The sequence below is a fragment of the Penicillium concentricum genome, assembly GCF_028827145.1.
Source record: "Penicillium concentricum strain IBT 3081 chromosome Unknown utg000002l_segment0_segment0, whole genome shotgun sequence".
Lineage (NCBI taxonomy): Eukaryota > Fungi > Ascomycota > Eurotiomycetes > Eurotiales > Aspergillaceae > Penicillium > Penicillium concentricum.
This window is the reverse complement of record NW_026622755.1, coordinates 6,443,739-6,457,488: the sequence shown is the minus strand read 5'-3', so window position 1 is coordinate 6,457,488 and position 13,750 is coordinate 6,443,739. Positions and strand designations below refer to the sequence as shown.

General features: G+C 48.3%; 7 protein-coding genes across 7 annotated transcripts; 3 read left to right on the top strand and 4 right to left on the bottom strand.

Annotated features, from left to right (window-relative positions):
- Nucleotides 1-79: 79 nt before the first annotated feature.
- Nucleotides 80-833, bottom strand: N7517_006162 (GNAT family N-acetyltransferase; the record flags this gene model as incomplete). The annotated part of the gene is made up of 2 exons (XM_056723892.1): nt 80-336; nt 404-833. 2 exons carry the CDS (start codon nt 831-833, stop codon nt 80-82), a joined length of 687 nt encoding a protein of 228 aa, XP_056580142.1.
- Nucleotides 834-1,786: 953 nt separating this feature from the next.
- On the bottom strand, nt 1,787-2,214 carry N7517_006161 (uncharacterized protein; the record flags this gene model as incomplete). The annotated part of the gene is made up of 2 exons (XM_056723891.1): nt 1,787-1,801; nt 1,852-2,214. The coding sequence occupies 2 exons, from the start codon at nt 2,212-2,214 to the stop codon at nt 1,787-1,789; spliced, it is 378 nt and encodes a 125-aa protein (XP_056580141.1).
- Nucleotides 2,215-3,204: 990 nt separating this feature from the next.
- Nucleotides 3,205-4,152, bottom strand: N7517_006160 (Frag1/DRAM/Sfk1 family protein; the record flags this gene model as incomplete). The annotated part of the gene is made up of 5 exons (XM_056723890.1): nt 3,205-3,332; nt 3,394-3,599; nt 3,657-3,899; nt 3,965-4,046; nt 4,101-4,152. The coding sequence occupies 5 exons, from the start codon at nt 4,150-4,152 to the stop codon at nt 3,205-3,207; spliced, it is 711 nt and encodes a 236-aa protein (XP_056580140.1).
- Nucleotides 4,153-6,434: 2,282 nt separating this feature from the next.
- N7517_006159 (ubiquitin-protein ligase RMD5) lies at nt 6,435-8,199 on the top strand (the record flags this gene model as incomplete). Its single annotated transcript, XM_056723889.1, is given in 6 exon segments — nt 6,435-6,439; nt 6,519-6,742; nt 6,756-6,911; nt 6,977-7,104; nt 7,160-7,924; nt 7,981-8,199. The coding sequence occupies 6 exon segments, from the start codon at nt 6,435-6,437 to the stop codon at nt 8,197-8,199; spliced, it is 1,497 nt and encodes a 498-aa protein (XP_056580139.1).
- A 729-nt stretch (nt 8,200-8,928) lies between these two features.
- Nucleotides 8,929-10,131, top strand: N7517_006158 (BTB/POZ domain-containing protein; the record flags this gene model as incomplete). Its single annotated transcript, XM_056723888.1, has 4 exons — nt 8,929-9,152; nt 9,253-9,654; nt 9,744-10,017; nt 10,078-10,131. 4 exons carry the CDS (start codon nt 8,929-8,931, stop codon nt 10,129-10,131), a joined length of 954 nt encoding a protein of 317 aa, XP_056580138.1.
- Nucleotides 10,132-10,662: 531 nt separating this feature from the next.
- On the bottom strand, nt 10,663-12,286 carry csn12 (the record flags this gene model as incomplete). The annotated part of the gene is made up of 6 exons (XM_056723887.1): nt 10,663-10,746; nt 10,803-11,223; nt 11,271-11,332; nt 11,388-11,540; nt 11,595-11,667; nt 11,718-12,286. 6 exons carry the CDS (start codon nt 12,284-12,286, stop codon nt 10,663-10,665), a joined length of 1,362 nt encoding a protein of 453 aa, XP_056580137.1.
- A 166-nt stretch (nt 12,287-12,452) lies between these two features.
- On the top strand, nt 12,453-13,695 carry N7517_006156 (60S ribosomal eL20 domain-containing protein; the record flags this gene model as incomplete). The annotated part of the gene is made up of 5 exons (XM_056723886.1): nt 12,453-12,461; nt 12,543-12,642; nt 13,056-13,240; nt 13,299-13,475; nt 13,537-13,695. 5 exons carry the CDS (start codon nt 12,453-12,455, stop codon nt 13,693-13,695), a joined length of 630 nt encoding a protein of 209 aa, XP_056580136.1.
- Between the last annotated feature and the right edge of the window lie 55 nt (nt 13,696-13,750).

Sequence of the window (13,750 nt, the reverse complement as noted above, 5' to 3'; positions counted from 1 at the left end):
TAGATCGGATTCATAATGAGAGAGGCTCCAGAGCTACATAGCCGAAGCAATACATACACAAAGAGAAAAGAGCCTTACGTCAAAATATTGTTGTCTGGGGCTCTCTAATCATCAATACAAACTTCTGGCTTCCCTCTCCACCACGTTCTGTGTAATCCAGTTGTATTTCCTCGACAACCTTCCACCCGTACTTCAGATACGCTGGCACTCCTTCCATTGTAGCTTCCAGATAGATGCGGGCATTGCTAGCGTCTGCTTTCTCAATACCCCATCTGAGAAACGCACTTCCTATTCCCATTCTTTGATACTCGGGTAAGACACATAGTAGTTCAAGGACTAGCAGTATTTTTAGCAGTCAATATCATCAAATGCTCATGTAGAGTGGTAAAATGGGTTGACGAACCAATATCAGTTTCCTTGAGATGTATGCTCCTACTACATTTTATCATTTCCTCGTAGAACGTGTAGGTACCCTTGTTCATCTTTGGAGCATACGCCCACATGTTCTGCATTTGCGCTTGCGCGTCATTGCTCAAACATGTATCCACAGCTCTTTCGAACTTGTAAATAGCCGGTATATGCCAGCGGCTGTGTCCAATGATATCACCGGTTTCAGAGTCGACACCCGCTAGAATATGGCACTCGGATTTGGCAAAATATCTGAGAGAAGAGACTGTTTTGAAGGTATGAACTGCCAATGGATCACACCCCTTATATGTGCTATGCATATACTTGGACGAGGGGAAAGAGCGAATTTCAACGCTCACGAGTGCACTCAGCTCAGATGCATTGGCGTACTTTATTTCAAAAGGCACAGATGGGCCTGGCGCCATTTTTGATTGCAATTACAGTGAGTATGGAGGTTCAATTCCAGTGAGACATTTCAATTTGGAATTATATACGAAATATTGAATGAGTCATTCGTCGATTCCATGAGGCATTACGGTATCATAACAATGAGTCGGTGTAGCGGCGCCCTCCAACACATTCTCCCCATATCACAAATTCACTAAAAATGTACCAGTGAAGATAAGTATCAGTTTAGTAGATATTCACTTTCTGAACCCAGAAGTCAACTCAACAAGCTACAACAACTTGATACTGGGAAAATATTACTATGTGAAGGCAGTTGGAGATGTTAACACTTATTCCAGCTATGAGGGCATCGATGAGACTAAATGTATGTACAAAGGCACTATTGCTAGTTCGTGATTAGCAACCACCACCTTGCCGACTGACACCTACTGGGAGTTTCCTTCGGCGATGAATGCGACCAGTACGGCCACAGTCATGCCCGCCTATACCACTCTGTCTGTTTCATTTGGAACAGCGTCTAATTGTGCTAAGTACCAGCAATATTACAACCCTGGAGCCAACAAGTACAGTACCTTGAACACATGTGACTATATTGCCTACTTTATCGGGATTACAGTCCATGAACTTTTGCAGCTGAACCCTTCCCTCTCATATACCGACTCCAATCCCAGCGCTTGCTCAGGCTAATGCTATTGCGTCAGGTTGTCGAATGGTATTACCTCAGTCACTACATCCTCCCCTTCGAGCCAGTCGCAACTGTAGCAAGTTCTATGATGTCGTGGATGGCGACGGATGTTAGATAGAAGAAAGAGGTAATTTTCAAAAGTCACCCATCACCAGGATGCCTGACCAGCGAGACAGAAGACACGATTCATAATTCTAACAATGTACAATGTTATGAGCCTATCAATTCGAAATATTTGGTCCAAAAGCTCTAGTGTATCCAGATTCCACTTCCGCAATGAAGCATTTACCGTCCACCGTGCTGTAGAAACGTCAGCAAAAGACTCATATGAGTGAACGAGCTATACATACTCCTCCCTGAGGGCCACCGGGTCCACCATGTCCACCCTGGTGTTGTCCAGAACCGCCAAAGCCGCCGGGGCCACCCTGGTGCTGCTGTCCTTGGAATCCACCCTGAGGTCCCCCGAAGCCAGGACCGCCGGGACCACCCTGATGTTGTCCAGGACCACTAAAGCCTCCGGGTCCACCCTGGTATTGTTGCTGTCCTTGGAACCCACCCTGAGGTCCTCCAAAGCCGGGGCCGCCGGGACCGCCAGGGCCACCGTTTTGTTGGAGACCACCCTGGGGTCCGCCGGGGCCTTGCTGGTGGCCGTGGTTCTCGTGTTTGTCGTGTTCGTGCTTATCGTGCTTGTCGTGGTGGCTGAAAAGACCCATGATTGTGATTAATGATGGTATGAGGATGTGGGAAGTGAGAGGTTGATGAACAGTAGAATCGAGAGTATATTTGAGTGTGAGTATAATTCTAGAAAGAAAAGGATGAAGAGGCCCCAGACTCCCCTTTATAAAGACTGAGTGAGTGGCGTCACCAACCAGAATAATGCTAAACTAGTGCGAAGATGCTATACACCGAGCCTAATCCTAGATGGGGATGATGGCATCACTTACGACCGCCGATGTGGAGCAACAGAGTCCTGTAATTGAGGCAACCTATTTCCGCCACTTGTTACGAGCATCGATCGAGGAAGACATAACCATATCTCAGATCGATCTGGCATTCTTAGTTGATTTGTTGATCGAGTCCGTTGTTGCAATATATATCTGTATTCGGTAGAGTTCTCCTTTAAAATTGAACTTGCAGCCTTTCAGTCTCGATGCCAATATAAACAGCCAAGCTTTGCAACACAATATTAGCATTTGCAGATTATCTTGGGGCCTACGAATCGGGGATCGATTGGTGGTCGGTCTTCACCCGCTGGGCTTGGCATTAAGGCTATACGTCGATGCGTACGTATGTCTCCCCACAACTCCAGCCCTACTCTTATTACCGAGATTCCATCACCTAACAAGTCTACGGGGGTTGAAGGGGCCAAGGGCCGTTCTCGGAGTTAATTGCCATTATTTGTTAGGATAAGGGTCGGTCGTAGGCATTATAACCGGTAGGTAGATGGGGCTCCGACGAGTTATTTCAACTAGCCTACCTTGTATCGAATAAAACAATTCGAAAGAGCAATCATTCGCGGATGTTGCTATATTTCGGGATGTCAGGTCTATTTTCATATCGGAATTGTCATAAAGGAAGAAAGTCTTGGTATTCGTTTCACGAGTAAAGAAATATATATGTACATTTTAAAAAAGGTCGTGAATCGAATCAACGCTATAAGTACCAGCCAAGCGTCTATAAAAAAGGACCAATCAAGCCATGGGCTAAGGCATCAAGCTAGTACTCATCTCGAGTTGTTGATATCCTTTTGGATTGTGGAGATTCCTTTGAGCGGACGGCATGAGATCGACAATCAAAGAAAGAATATACCCAGTGAAAACAAAGGCGATGACTGTGGAGCCGGTTAGTACGATTCAAGGCAGTATAGAGGTGGAGACCATATATATACTTACCCCATTCAAGAGTAGCCGCCATGTTGTTCTGCTGGTAGTGGGTATGTTCAGTGATCCGGAAGACGATGATGAGCCCAAGCTCAACGACAATGAACGAAGCTTTGATGACAAAACTTGTCATGAGCATAGGTTCCCGGAGAGCATGTGCTATGCCAAGGTATATATAATCCAGGCACATCAAGGCCGCGCTGACTAGGAATCCCACACTGCAGTCGTCAGTACATTGTAACGCATAGGTAATATGCTCTCGGCGAGGGACATACATAAAGATCGTCACGCAGACATCGTGCATAAAATGGTGGCCGATGTTGTCGAGAACGGAGAGCATTATTAAGCCGATACTCCCAACGACAGTGAAAAAGAATGAACCGTGCGTGCACGTCTTGTTGATATATCCCTTGTTTTGGACATGTTGATAGAAAGAGAGGTTTAAAAGTAGGACGGTGGTGATACAGCCAATCATGAATAGCGGCTTTAATTCCTGCGCTCCAATATCTGAAATGAATCTGTTCAAAAAGCTGTTAGTTAAATCTTGGCGCGGCGATCGGGCTGACGGGAGGCTAATTCTCACGGTATATTCTGGCCAGGCTTCATCAGGCCATATCTCGGTTCACCGATCATAGTCCAATGGCCCAACATAGCCAGTAGCATTGCTATATCCAGTGTTAGATCATTGGTCAACGTGACCGTGGATGATTGAAACTCACCTAGCCAGGTGGACGCGGCTACGGTCGGAAAGAGCCAGGAAGGGAGCGACATTATGGTGTGTGCGTATAGCTAAGGAGTGTGTTTTGGAGCAGCAGTCATAGTCTTGTTATAGAGGTAGTATCAAAGAGCGCGGGCTGGTGAAGTTGGATACCAGCCACATCTCTTTACTCGAGCAGTTGACAAAGAGAGAAAGTGATCCTTACGTTGGGAATCAGGCAACGAGAGATTGTGCCTGTCGATCCTTACTCTCCTGCCCCTATGACGAAGGTCAGCTATGGGTCAGTTATGGTATGTGGGTCTATTAAGGAATTGGTAGCCCCTTGATGGTTGTTTCGTGTAAAGAAACACACGTTTCGTATATGAAAGATAGATTGGTTTACAAAATTAGCACAAAGGTGGTGTATTTTAATGTCACACTCTTGAAACTCGAGAGGCAGATAATGAATTTGACCATGCTTTGATGGATGCCCAAGCAGTGCGATGAAAAATCTTATTGTTGATCCACCGATCTCCATAAAACAGTTCTTCAAATGGTTATCCTTCAGTACCATCAGTGGGGGCGGGGCTGGGGATGCTCATCGACGGTAGAGAAGCATTGTATTATGCACATGGCAGGGAGTAAGATACCGCAGATGTGGAGGCGGAAGTGATCGCGTGCATCAACAAATTGTATATTCTCATCGTGCGTATCATGTCAGTGTACCAAATTTGCATCAAAGATATGTATTCCTTGGCAACTCTCGGAAGAAATTGTGATTTCAAAGGCAAGTCTCATGAGAATATGGCTGGTCTCGAATCCAGGTGTAAGGCTAGAATAGCCGCCGGCTTCCGGGACTGTGACCGTACCTGCATGATTTCAGATACCGATTTTGAAAAGAGAGAGAGGTCGATAAACTCGGAGTATCTGTGAACCCGAGATTGGGCGTGTCATACGGACATGAGCGAGAACGCAGATGGGAGATGGAATCCAGGATCCCTCGACTTCCGCCATGAGGTATCTGGCATGCTGTTTCGACCGTTCGACCTGGTTTGACAGCATGGCAATTGCTGTCGGAGAAGAGGACGGATGTGCCTCGTTCATCGGTCAGGAATGTGCCAGTACACTTAAACTGAGGTGTTCTATGATACGTCAGTCATGTAATTCGATAACAGATTGGCCCCTGAATTGAAGTACCATCCAAATGAAGGTGCATGGGTGTGATAGCGTACGACTAGCGACTAGGCACCAGCCTGGAGTTAGTGAGGCCATGTGAAGTCGACGATTCAACACAGTTTGTTCACTTATATCGCGCAAATTTCCACTGTACAAGGGTGGACAGCCAGAAATAGAAGTAGACCCCCTGAGACATTCTTTACATCAGTGGGGCAGTATTGAGACTTCAGTGGAAAAGTAAGGAATGAGGTGACATGGATACGGAGAATTAGCAACCAAAGAACAGTTGAAAATCACATCTCAGTAAGGAGTGGCAAGGGAGCTGATCGCCATCGAAGCTGGTGTCATCAAGGGGAACACAGGCACAAGGGGCAAAAAATCACTAAGGCCGACGGACGTCAGGGTGCGACCGAGCAAAACAATCAATACGCGCCACACTTTGATCGAAACCCGACATACGATTGGAAGACAAGATAATTTAATTGGAGCTACGGCTATCTAACCTCTTCTCTAAGAGCCACCGCATGGGTAACAAGTAGTGAAAAGACTTCAAGATACTCGAGGGTGACTGTGAAGCCTCCCATCCAAGTATCAATCAAACTCGAGGACTCAAGAGTCAAGGAGTTGAGGCAGTATTGTTTCAAAAATTCCCAAGCGTGCCAGAAGCTCGCTTGGAGTAGTCAATTTGGTAGTTTTCAACTAGCAAAAACACGATCTCGGATGTCTCCTCACTGATACGTGTAAAACCCGTGCACTAGGATGGAGAAGAAAAAGAAGAAGAGGAAGGAAACTGGGGGCCCCCAGGTATTTATAAGTTTTCCACCGGCTGCAGGAGCAGACAAACGCCGGTAGGGGACGACCCCGGAAGAATAATAATCCGATATAGGTAAGGGAGCGGATAAAGGATGATCCGAGTATCAAGTATTGGCCGGGGATAGCTGTTGTGAGTAAAGATTGGGGCGGAGGCGGTATATGGTGGCAATATAAGGAGAATCCTCCAGAAGGAGGGTGACATGAATTAACTTCACCGGAATTTCAACAGTGGAGGTGATAATATACATGTTTGTAGCAATATCCTTGGAGATAGCATCAATAAATCTGAATAATACATTGTGGACTTTACCAAGCTCATAGTGACCATGTGAGGGGCTCTGTATTGGATATTCATTTGAACATAGACATGAAGTATGTCTACATTACTCCGTACATGGTACACCTTTTAATTTCACCTACAACTTAAATATACATCTACAACACGGAGTAGTGCTCAATCGTCATTTGCCATTCACATTCCGGATAGAGGGGTTGAATCACGTGGAAGATCACCCGGAACAGCTCTGTCGAACGATTCCGTCTATTGTCTCTTCTTGAGCATCATTTTGGAGCAAAATAACCATAGGACTGCCTCAACATATTATATATTCTATCCAATTTGGAAGCCGCGAGATAAAGAGCTCTTATCTGAAGTGCTCCACATGGCGAGGCTCGGTAACCTCTCCAGTCACCTCCCAGCCTGTCAACGCAAACCCATCTGCAATGGAAATAGTGCAGAAAGAACACAGCCGGCTCCTCAAGAGGACCGAAGGTTCTCAGGGTATCAAGAATGTGCAATCTGCAATTGATTCACTGCAGTCTGCTCGCGATGCCATAGCTGCTGGTCAGTAGCCAGTGTAAACGTTTCCCCGCTAGATTCCTCGACTGACAAGACCGGGTTCCAAATAGATCCATCCAGGGCCTCTGCCACTCTAGCCACCCTTCAAAACTCGGTCAAGTCTTCATTTGACTCTATCAATGACAGCTTGAAAGAGACTCACAGTGGCCTCAACAAGTACACTAAGTCTCTCGATAAGGTATTCCAGAATGCTGATCGTCCATGCGTTGCCACTAATCTAACACCTGGAACAGCTTTTCAAAGACCGACCACTGCCTAGCACCGACGACGATGGGCTCTCTGCACAAGAACACCTCATCAACCGCGCCATCGCCATGCACCTCCTTCGCGAAGGCCAGTTCGGGGTGGCCGCCACCTTCCTCTCCGAGATTGCCGAGCAGAAGACAATAAACCCAGCCTCCCAAAATGGGCGTGGATCGACCAATACAACAGCCAGCCTGCTCGATATCGACGAAGTTCCTTCGACCGAGATCCGGAAACAATTCGCCTCGATGTACTATATCCTACAACAACTACAAGAGAACAGGAACTTATTGCCTGCAATCGAGTGGTCAAGGGAAAACCGCGAGGCGCTGGAAGCCCGAGGCAGTAACCTCGAATTCGAGCTCTGTCGACTACAATATGTATGGCTATACCATGGCGGAGCGAATAGCGAGGGAACTGGAAGCGGATGGCTAGCTGCCCTCGAGTATGCGCGGCAGGAGTTCCATGTCTTTGTGCCTCGATATTTGCGAGAAGTTCAGCAGTTAGTCGGCGCAATGGCGTACTCGCCCAATCTCGGCGGATCGCCATATGCAGCTCTCTTCAACACCACTTCGGCTTGGGATGACGTAGCTCACTTCTTCACTCGCGAGTTCTGTTCCTTGCTGGGTCTTTCGGCGGACTCCCCGCTTTATATTGCTGCTACGGCCGGTGCCATCGCCCTGCCGACGCTTTTGAAGCTACAAACCATTATGAAATCGAAGCGCACGGAGTGGACATCCGACAACGAGCTTCCGGTAAGAAAATTACTACTCTGTCTGCAAGCAACGCTAATATTTTTTCGTATTTTCAGGTCGAAATACCGCTCCCTCCTCAATACCTCTTTCATTCTATCTTTGTCTGTCCGGTGTCGAAGGAGCAGGCGACCGATGAGAACCCTCCTATGATGATGCCATGTGGACATGTGATTGCGCAGGAATCCTTGAAACGCCTGGGCAAAGGTAACCGTTTCAAATGCCCGTATTGTCCCAGCGAAAGCCACCCCAAGGACGCCAGGAAAGTATTCCTGTAATGTAGGTCTTCCCTTTCTTTCTTCTTTCTTTCTTCACTTTCTTTATCCCCACATCTCTGGGTATTTTCTTTCCATGACAATCGGCGATACGGGTAACTTCGGGAACACCGGGTCTTGTCAAGGGCGTTTAGCGTCGGCGTTCAGGGGGTTCATCTGTTGCGACATTGCAATGCAGGTCCATTCAAAGCTATATGGAGCACTGCGATGTATTTCAAACCTGATATTCGAACCAAGTTCAAAGGTAAATCAACCTCACCATTCCAAGGCCAATGGACGTATCAATTCCAAGAAGAGAACATCAGAATTTGCCTCGGAAACAAAGCAATAATCCACTGCAATCCACAACTGTTGCCCAAACAGGAAATCGTAATTTCCTTTGTCTCAATGCCGGCCTCTGATTGGCCAAATCCAGGCCCGTGACCACGCGCCCATTTGGCGACTCGAAAAACCCCTTTACGCGGTCGAAACTCATTTGTGACGCGTCTTTCGCTGAGCTCTACCCCTCTGCGTAGAATAATTGGGGCTATCCAGCAGATCATCCGTATACAGACCGTCCGGTAATATCCATAGAGTACAATATATGTGTATGTGACTTGTCTCCGTAACGGAAACTTGCATCCTTTTCTCTCTGTTTATAAATAGTGCCCCATCTGCCCCCCCCTGAATCCATCCAAAGTTGTCTCTGTATTCTCCCCAATCGTCTCCTATCAAGACCATAATATAATAGCAATGTTGTCCAAAAGAACCCCAGAGACTCCAATTCCTGGCCGGTATCGCGCGGCAAAGGCTTCAGCTTTCACGCTCCAGTCGCGCAGGGTTCCTCGCGAGAGAACCAAAGACCGAGCCCTCAAAGACAAAGAACGAGACAGTTCTGGTTCAGGCTCTGGCTCAATTGGCAGTAAGACTCGACGAGTTGAGCAGCGTCGAAAATTCGATAAACCCCCTGATGTAACGTAAGTCCTGCCACGACATGTATCTCCATCTCCATCTGCATCGCATCGCATCATCATCTACACCATTCATAGATCCAATCCAACCACTAACCAATCCTAGAACTCCCTCAACAAGCCCAATAGTAATGCTTCGCGTCGGCCCAGAAAAGCGCCTCTTCGCCGCCCATGAAGCCATACTCCATGCATCCCCCTTCTTCGCCGCGCATTGCGCAGCCCAAACACCAAACCCAGATGCGCCACGCCCAAGACTCCCCCTCCAACCACCAAGCAAGCGCATCGACCTCCCAGAAGAACAACCCGAAGTCCTCTCCTGCGTCCTCGAGTACCTCTACAAAGGCGACTACTACCCGCGTCTGCGACACAACCGCAAGACCCAGACGTGGGAGCTGGAGGATGCGGACGCGGGTGTTGGCGCTGGCGCTAGTGGGGAATTGGGACAGGCGACGGCGACGGTGTTTCATCATCGGGCGGAGGGGGTGATATTGCGGGATACGGCTATTTAGTGAGTGGTTTCTTGGTTCTTTTCAGGACTCGTTTCATTTGGTTATGAATGTGTGTATGCGTGTGTACTAACGCATCTTCCCTCTGCAGCTGTGCAGCAGAAAAATACAACCTCCCCCATCTACAGCGTCTCGCGCTGCGCAAGCAAGGCCTACACACTGGGATCCAGTGTAGTACGATACTTGCGAGTGCGCGGTTTGCGTACGACAACACGCCGGACACGGAGTCGAAGCTGCGGGCGCATTACCTTGCGCTGATTGTGCGATCGCGGGGCACTTTTATGCGTAGTGGGACTATGCAGGCGGAGATGGAGCGTGGAGGGAAATTGTTTTTTGATCTTTTTGTTGCGTTGTGTAATCACATGGTGAGTTTACTTCTCTTTTGGGGTTTGGAGGATGAGGTGCTAATCTGGGTTATGATATAGGATGATTATACTGGTCAGTCGGTTGATAGTTCGGCTGTTACGACTCATTGTTAGGGATGTATTTGATTCTGGGTTTAGATGGTAAGTTGGTTGTTGGGCTTTGGATTAATTGCGCGGTTTCCGTTCTATGTCGCTGCTGGCAGTGTTCTATACCCGTGTACTACTATGTTTCGATATCTGATGAATGGAGAGTTTGTTTGAAGGTTGTTAATTCTATTGATGCGTAAATTCGTAAAGATAGGATCTAATATAGCCCAGCCAGCCCAATTTCGATATGTCTCATGTATTGGGCAAACGTGGACTTGATGACGTTGATGAAGCTGGCGCTTCGATCCGGGCGATGGCCAAGTATCATGCTGCTGATGTGCAATGTGTACCGCGTCAGGCCAAAAGTCTCCGGCAGTAGTGTTACCTGATCAGCCTGAGTATTATGGTATGCCGAATAATATAGCTGTATGGATATAAGTCATAGGTAGATGCATACCTGGCGACTTCGAAGGTACTGGCAGCCAACGGGGAGTTATCGATGATCATTAGACGAAATGGGGTTCAAATAGGTTGCAGTGCATTGCCACCCAAAAACGTTTAGACACCTGTGCCCGGGAAAGCGCCTCCCTTGCTCAGAACGACGATGCCTCGATCACGTGCAATGTATCCTTTCATGAGTCCCTGAGGGAGCGAAATGTCAGTAAGCCCTGAATGATTGACCATGCTTGTCATCCTACCTTGTAGATGAGGTTGGAGAGTAAACACTCCACCTCATCGATATCAATGCGCGAGCGACCACTTGTAGAAGTACCCACACGGAGAGCTGCCGCAAACTCATTCACATGGACACGAGTACGTCGAACCGGAGTTTGACCCTCCTTGGGTTCGTCGAAACCACCAGCGAGGAAAACTTTTCGGAACAGGTTGCGCAAGGCAATGTCGCGTCCACGTTCTAACGGCAGATAGATACGTCTCTTCACAAACTCTTCCTCGCCAGCAGTCATGGCTTGGTCGAATCCAACCAAGTCACCCTTTCGAATACAGTTCGACAGAGACCGGAAAAGCCTCTCAAGTCGTGGGAATGGTGCAAGGAGCTCCTTGGTGGGAAGCGTGTGTGTGGTGACGAGGTGACAGGGAATAAGGTAGGTAAGAATCAATCTAATAGTGGTTAGTGGAAAGTTATATGTAGCTGGAGGGCTACTAACTCTCGATTCTTGGTTGCGTCTCGGTGGCACATCTTCCAAGCCCATGTCAGGTGTTCTTCGGCCTATATTGCAAATTATTAGTCCCGGTACTGGTCCACGGACAGCTCTTGGTAATACCTCTGTATAATTCTCTTCCAAGAAGTGGATGACCCCAACGTAATATTCGAACGTGACAATGTGGGATTTGGGGAAAGCTTCAGGAGGGGGCAGATCGGCCGACGAGGCTTTGATGGCGCGGAGCAGGTTCTTGGTAAGGCCGACGGAGTTGATCTAAAAGAGAGAGATTAGCATTTTGCTAGCGACAGTGAGGTCGGGATTTGATACCTTGAAATATGTCTTGAATAGTAGATTGGTCATGTTATAGATACCCCACTTGCGGGACTCTTCGAGGGGTGCTCTGGGTCTGGTCAGCGACGGAACAACCCAAGAATCCAATCATGTCTTTACCTATCACTCAGGCACAGAGTAAACATCCGGTTGATGACTCGGGCAGCCTCCTCCAAGTTCGCATTCTTCTCAAAATCAGCTGCAATGTCATCCTGGAACCCAAACCCAGCAGAGCCTTGGGATGCTGCTTCGAGATCCGCATTGATCGCAAAAGTACGCAAGTACTTTCCGACAGTGTACAAGCATGGCAATGTCCAAGCCGGAATGCCGGCAGAGCCCGAGTATCCCCGGATGAGGGCATTGGCAACCTTTTTCCAGGCATTGAAGACTATAACGACGCTAGCACCAGGAAGGCGATCTTCACAGTGAAGTATTTCGCCTATAGCTTCCCAGTAAACAATAAAGATGTCAACCCAGGCAGCCTGCTCGGCCTTTGGCAATTTCATGCTTTTCCCGTGGAAGAGAGCATAGCTGAGATCTTTGGATCGATATTCGGCGTTGGAGAACCGGTAGAACGAGCGCAGCCGATCGCGATCTTCAGATGGCGCGATCGGGGTGAGCACTGCAGCTAATTCCGGGCCGGACCCGTTGAGGTACGCGTTCTTGAACGCGATCGCGAGAGAACCCATGGTGAACTGCCCTGTGGCGGAAGAGCGTTTTAGTTGAATTGAGAAGTGATCAGTTGAAAAAGAAGCATTCGAGGTGGGGTAAGGGTTAAGTCCGACCCGACAAAGACAAAGGCAATCAAGTGAGGAACGCCATACTTTTGGAGAAGACATGTGGGGAAGGTGAGCCATGTGGCTGGTTAGTTGTGGCGGAAGGATAGTGGCTCAGTTGTATTACCAAAGCGGACTAGTGTAGAACGGAAAGCCTCCACTCGCTTAGGGCAAGGGCGGCAACCCTAAGCACAATTGGAACCTCACAATTCTCATTTTCCACCGACGGCACACTAACGACTCATCCACCACAGCGACAATCACAGTGAGTACCTCCTACTAGATTTCATCGGAGATTTATACTAACGTTGAACTCTTCCAGATGGGTGAGTGATTTTTATTCCCTTCCCGATACCCCAGGACTTTTTTTCGAGACAACGGTGCGCGCATATGGTTGGAGGAAATTCGAGACAGCAAAGACCCCGACACTATCGACATGAGAGAGGCAATCACAGAAGAGGAGGATGAAATGGCAAATCGACGTCGCTTGGAATTGTTTATGAAGGAACGCACAACGCTGTCAGGGCTACGCATGGTTGAATCTCGAATTGTTCAATATCCACATATCACCCCTGGTCTTCTCGAATTCTTGCCAACTTGAATCGCGCACCGTTTCGTCTATCGAACTGAACATCTGGGCAATTGGAATATCCACTACGAACAATGGCTGACGGATTCCCAGGGCGTCTTACTGAGTACCAGGTCATCGGGCGTCACATGCCCAACGAGGCGAACCCCACGCCCAAGTTGTACCGCATGCGCATCTTTGCGCCCAACACCGTTGTGGCCAAGTCGCGTTTCTGGTACTTCATGTCCCAGCTCCGTAAGCTCAAGAAGGCTAACGGCGAGATCGTTTCCCTGAACGTGGTATGTTGGGATTGAATATCCGAGGATAAGGAATGGTGCTCATCTTTTTTGTGTTTAGATCGCGGAGAAGCGTCCCCTCAAGGTCAAGAACTTCGGTATCTGGATCCGCTACGACTCGCGCTCCGGTACCCACAACATGTACAAGGAGTTCCGTGAGATGAGCCGCACCGAGGCTGTCGAGGCCCTCTACCAGGACATGGCTGCCCGTCACCGTTCCCGTTTCGGTTCCATCCACGTATGTTACGCCACTTGCACCTTTCGATAATGACCCCATTCTAATTATATTTTCCCTGCAGATCCTTAAGGTTGTTGAGATCGAGAACAACGACAGCATCCGCCGCCCCTACATCAAGCAGCTCCTCCAGAAGGACCTCAAGTTCCCTCTGCCCCACCGCTCCGGTGGCAAGGTCGGAAAGAAGGTCTTCGCCTACTCCCGCCCCTCTACCTTTGCTTAAATGTGACGTTCTGGGTGTTGGGTTTGGAGTGTGTGGATGAATGACTGTTTATGGC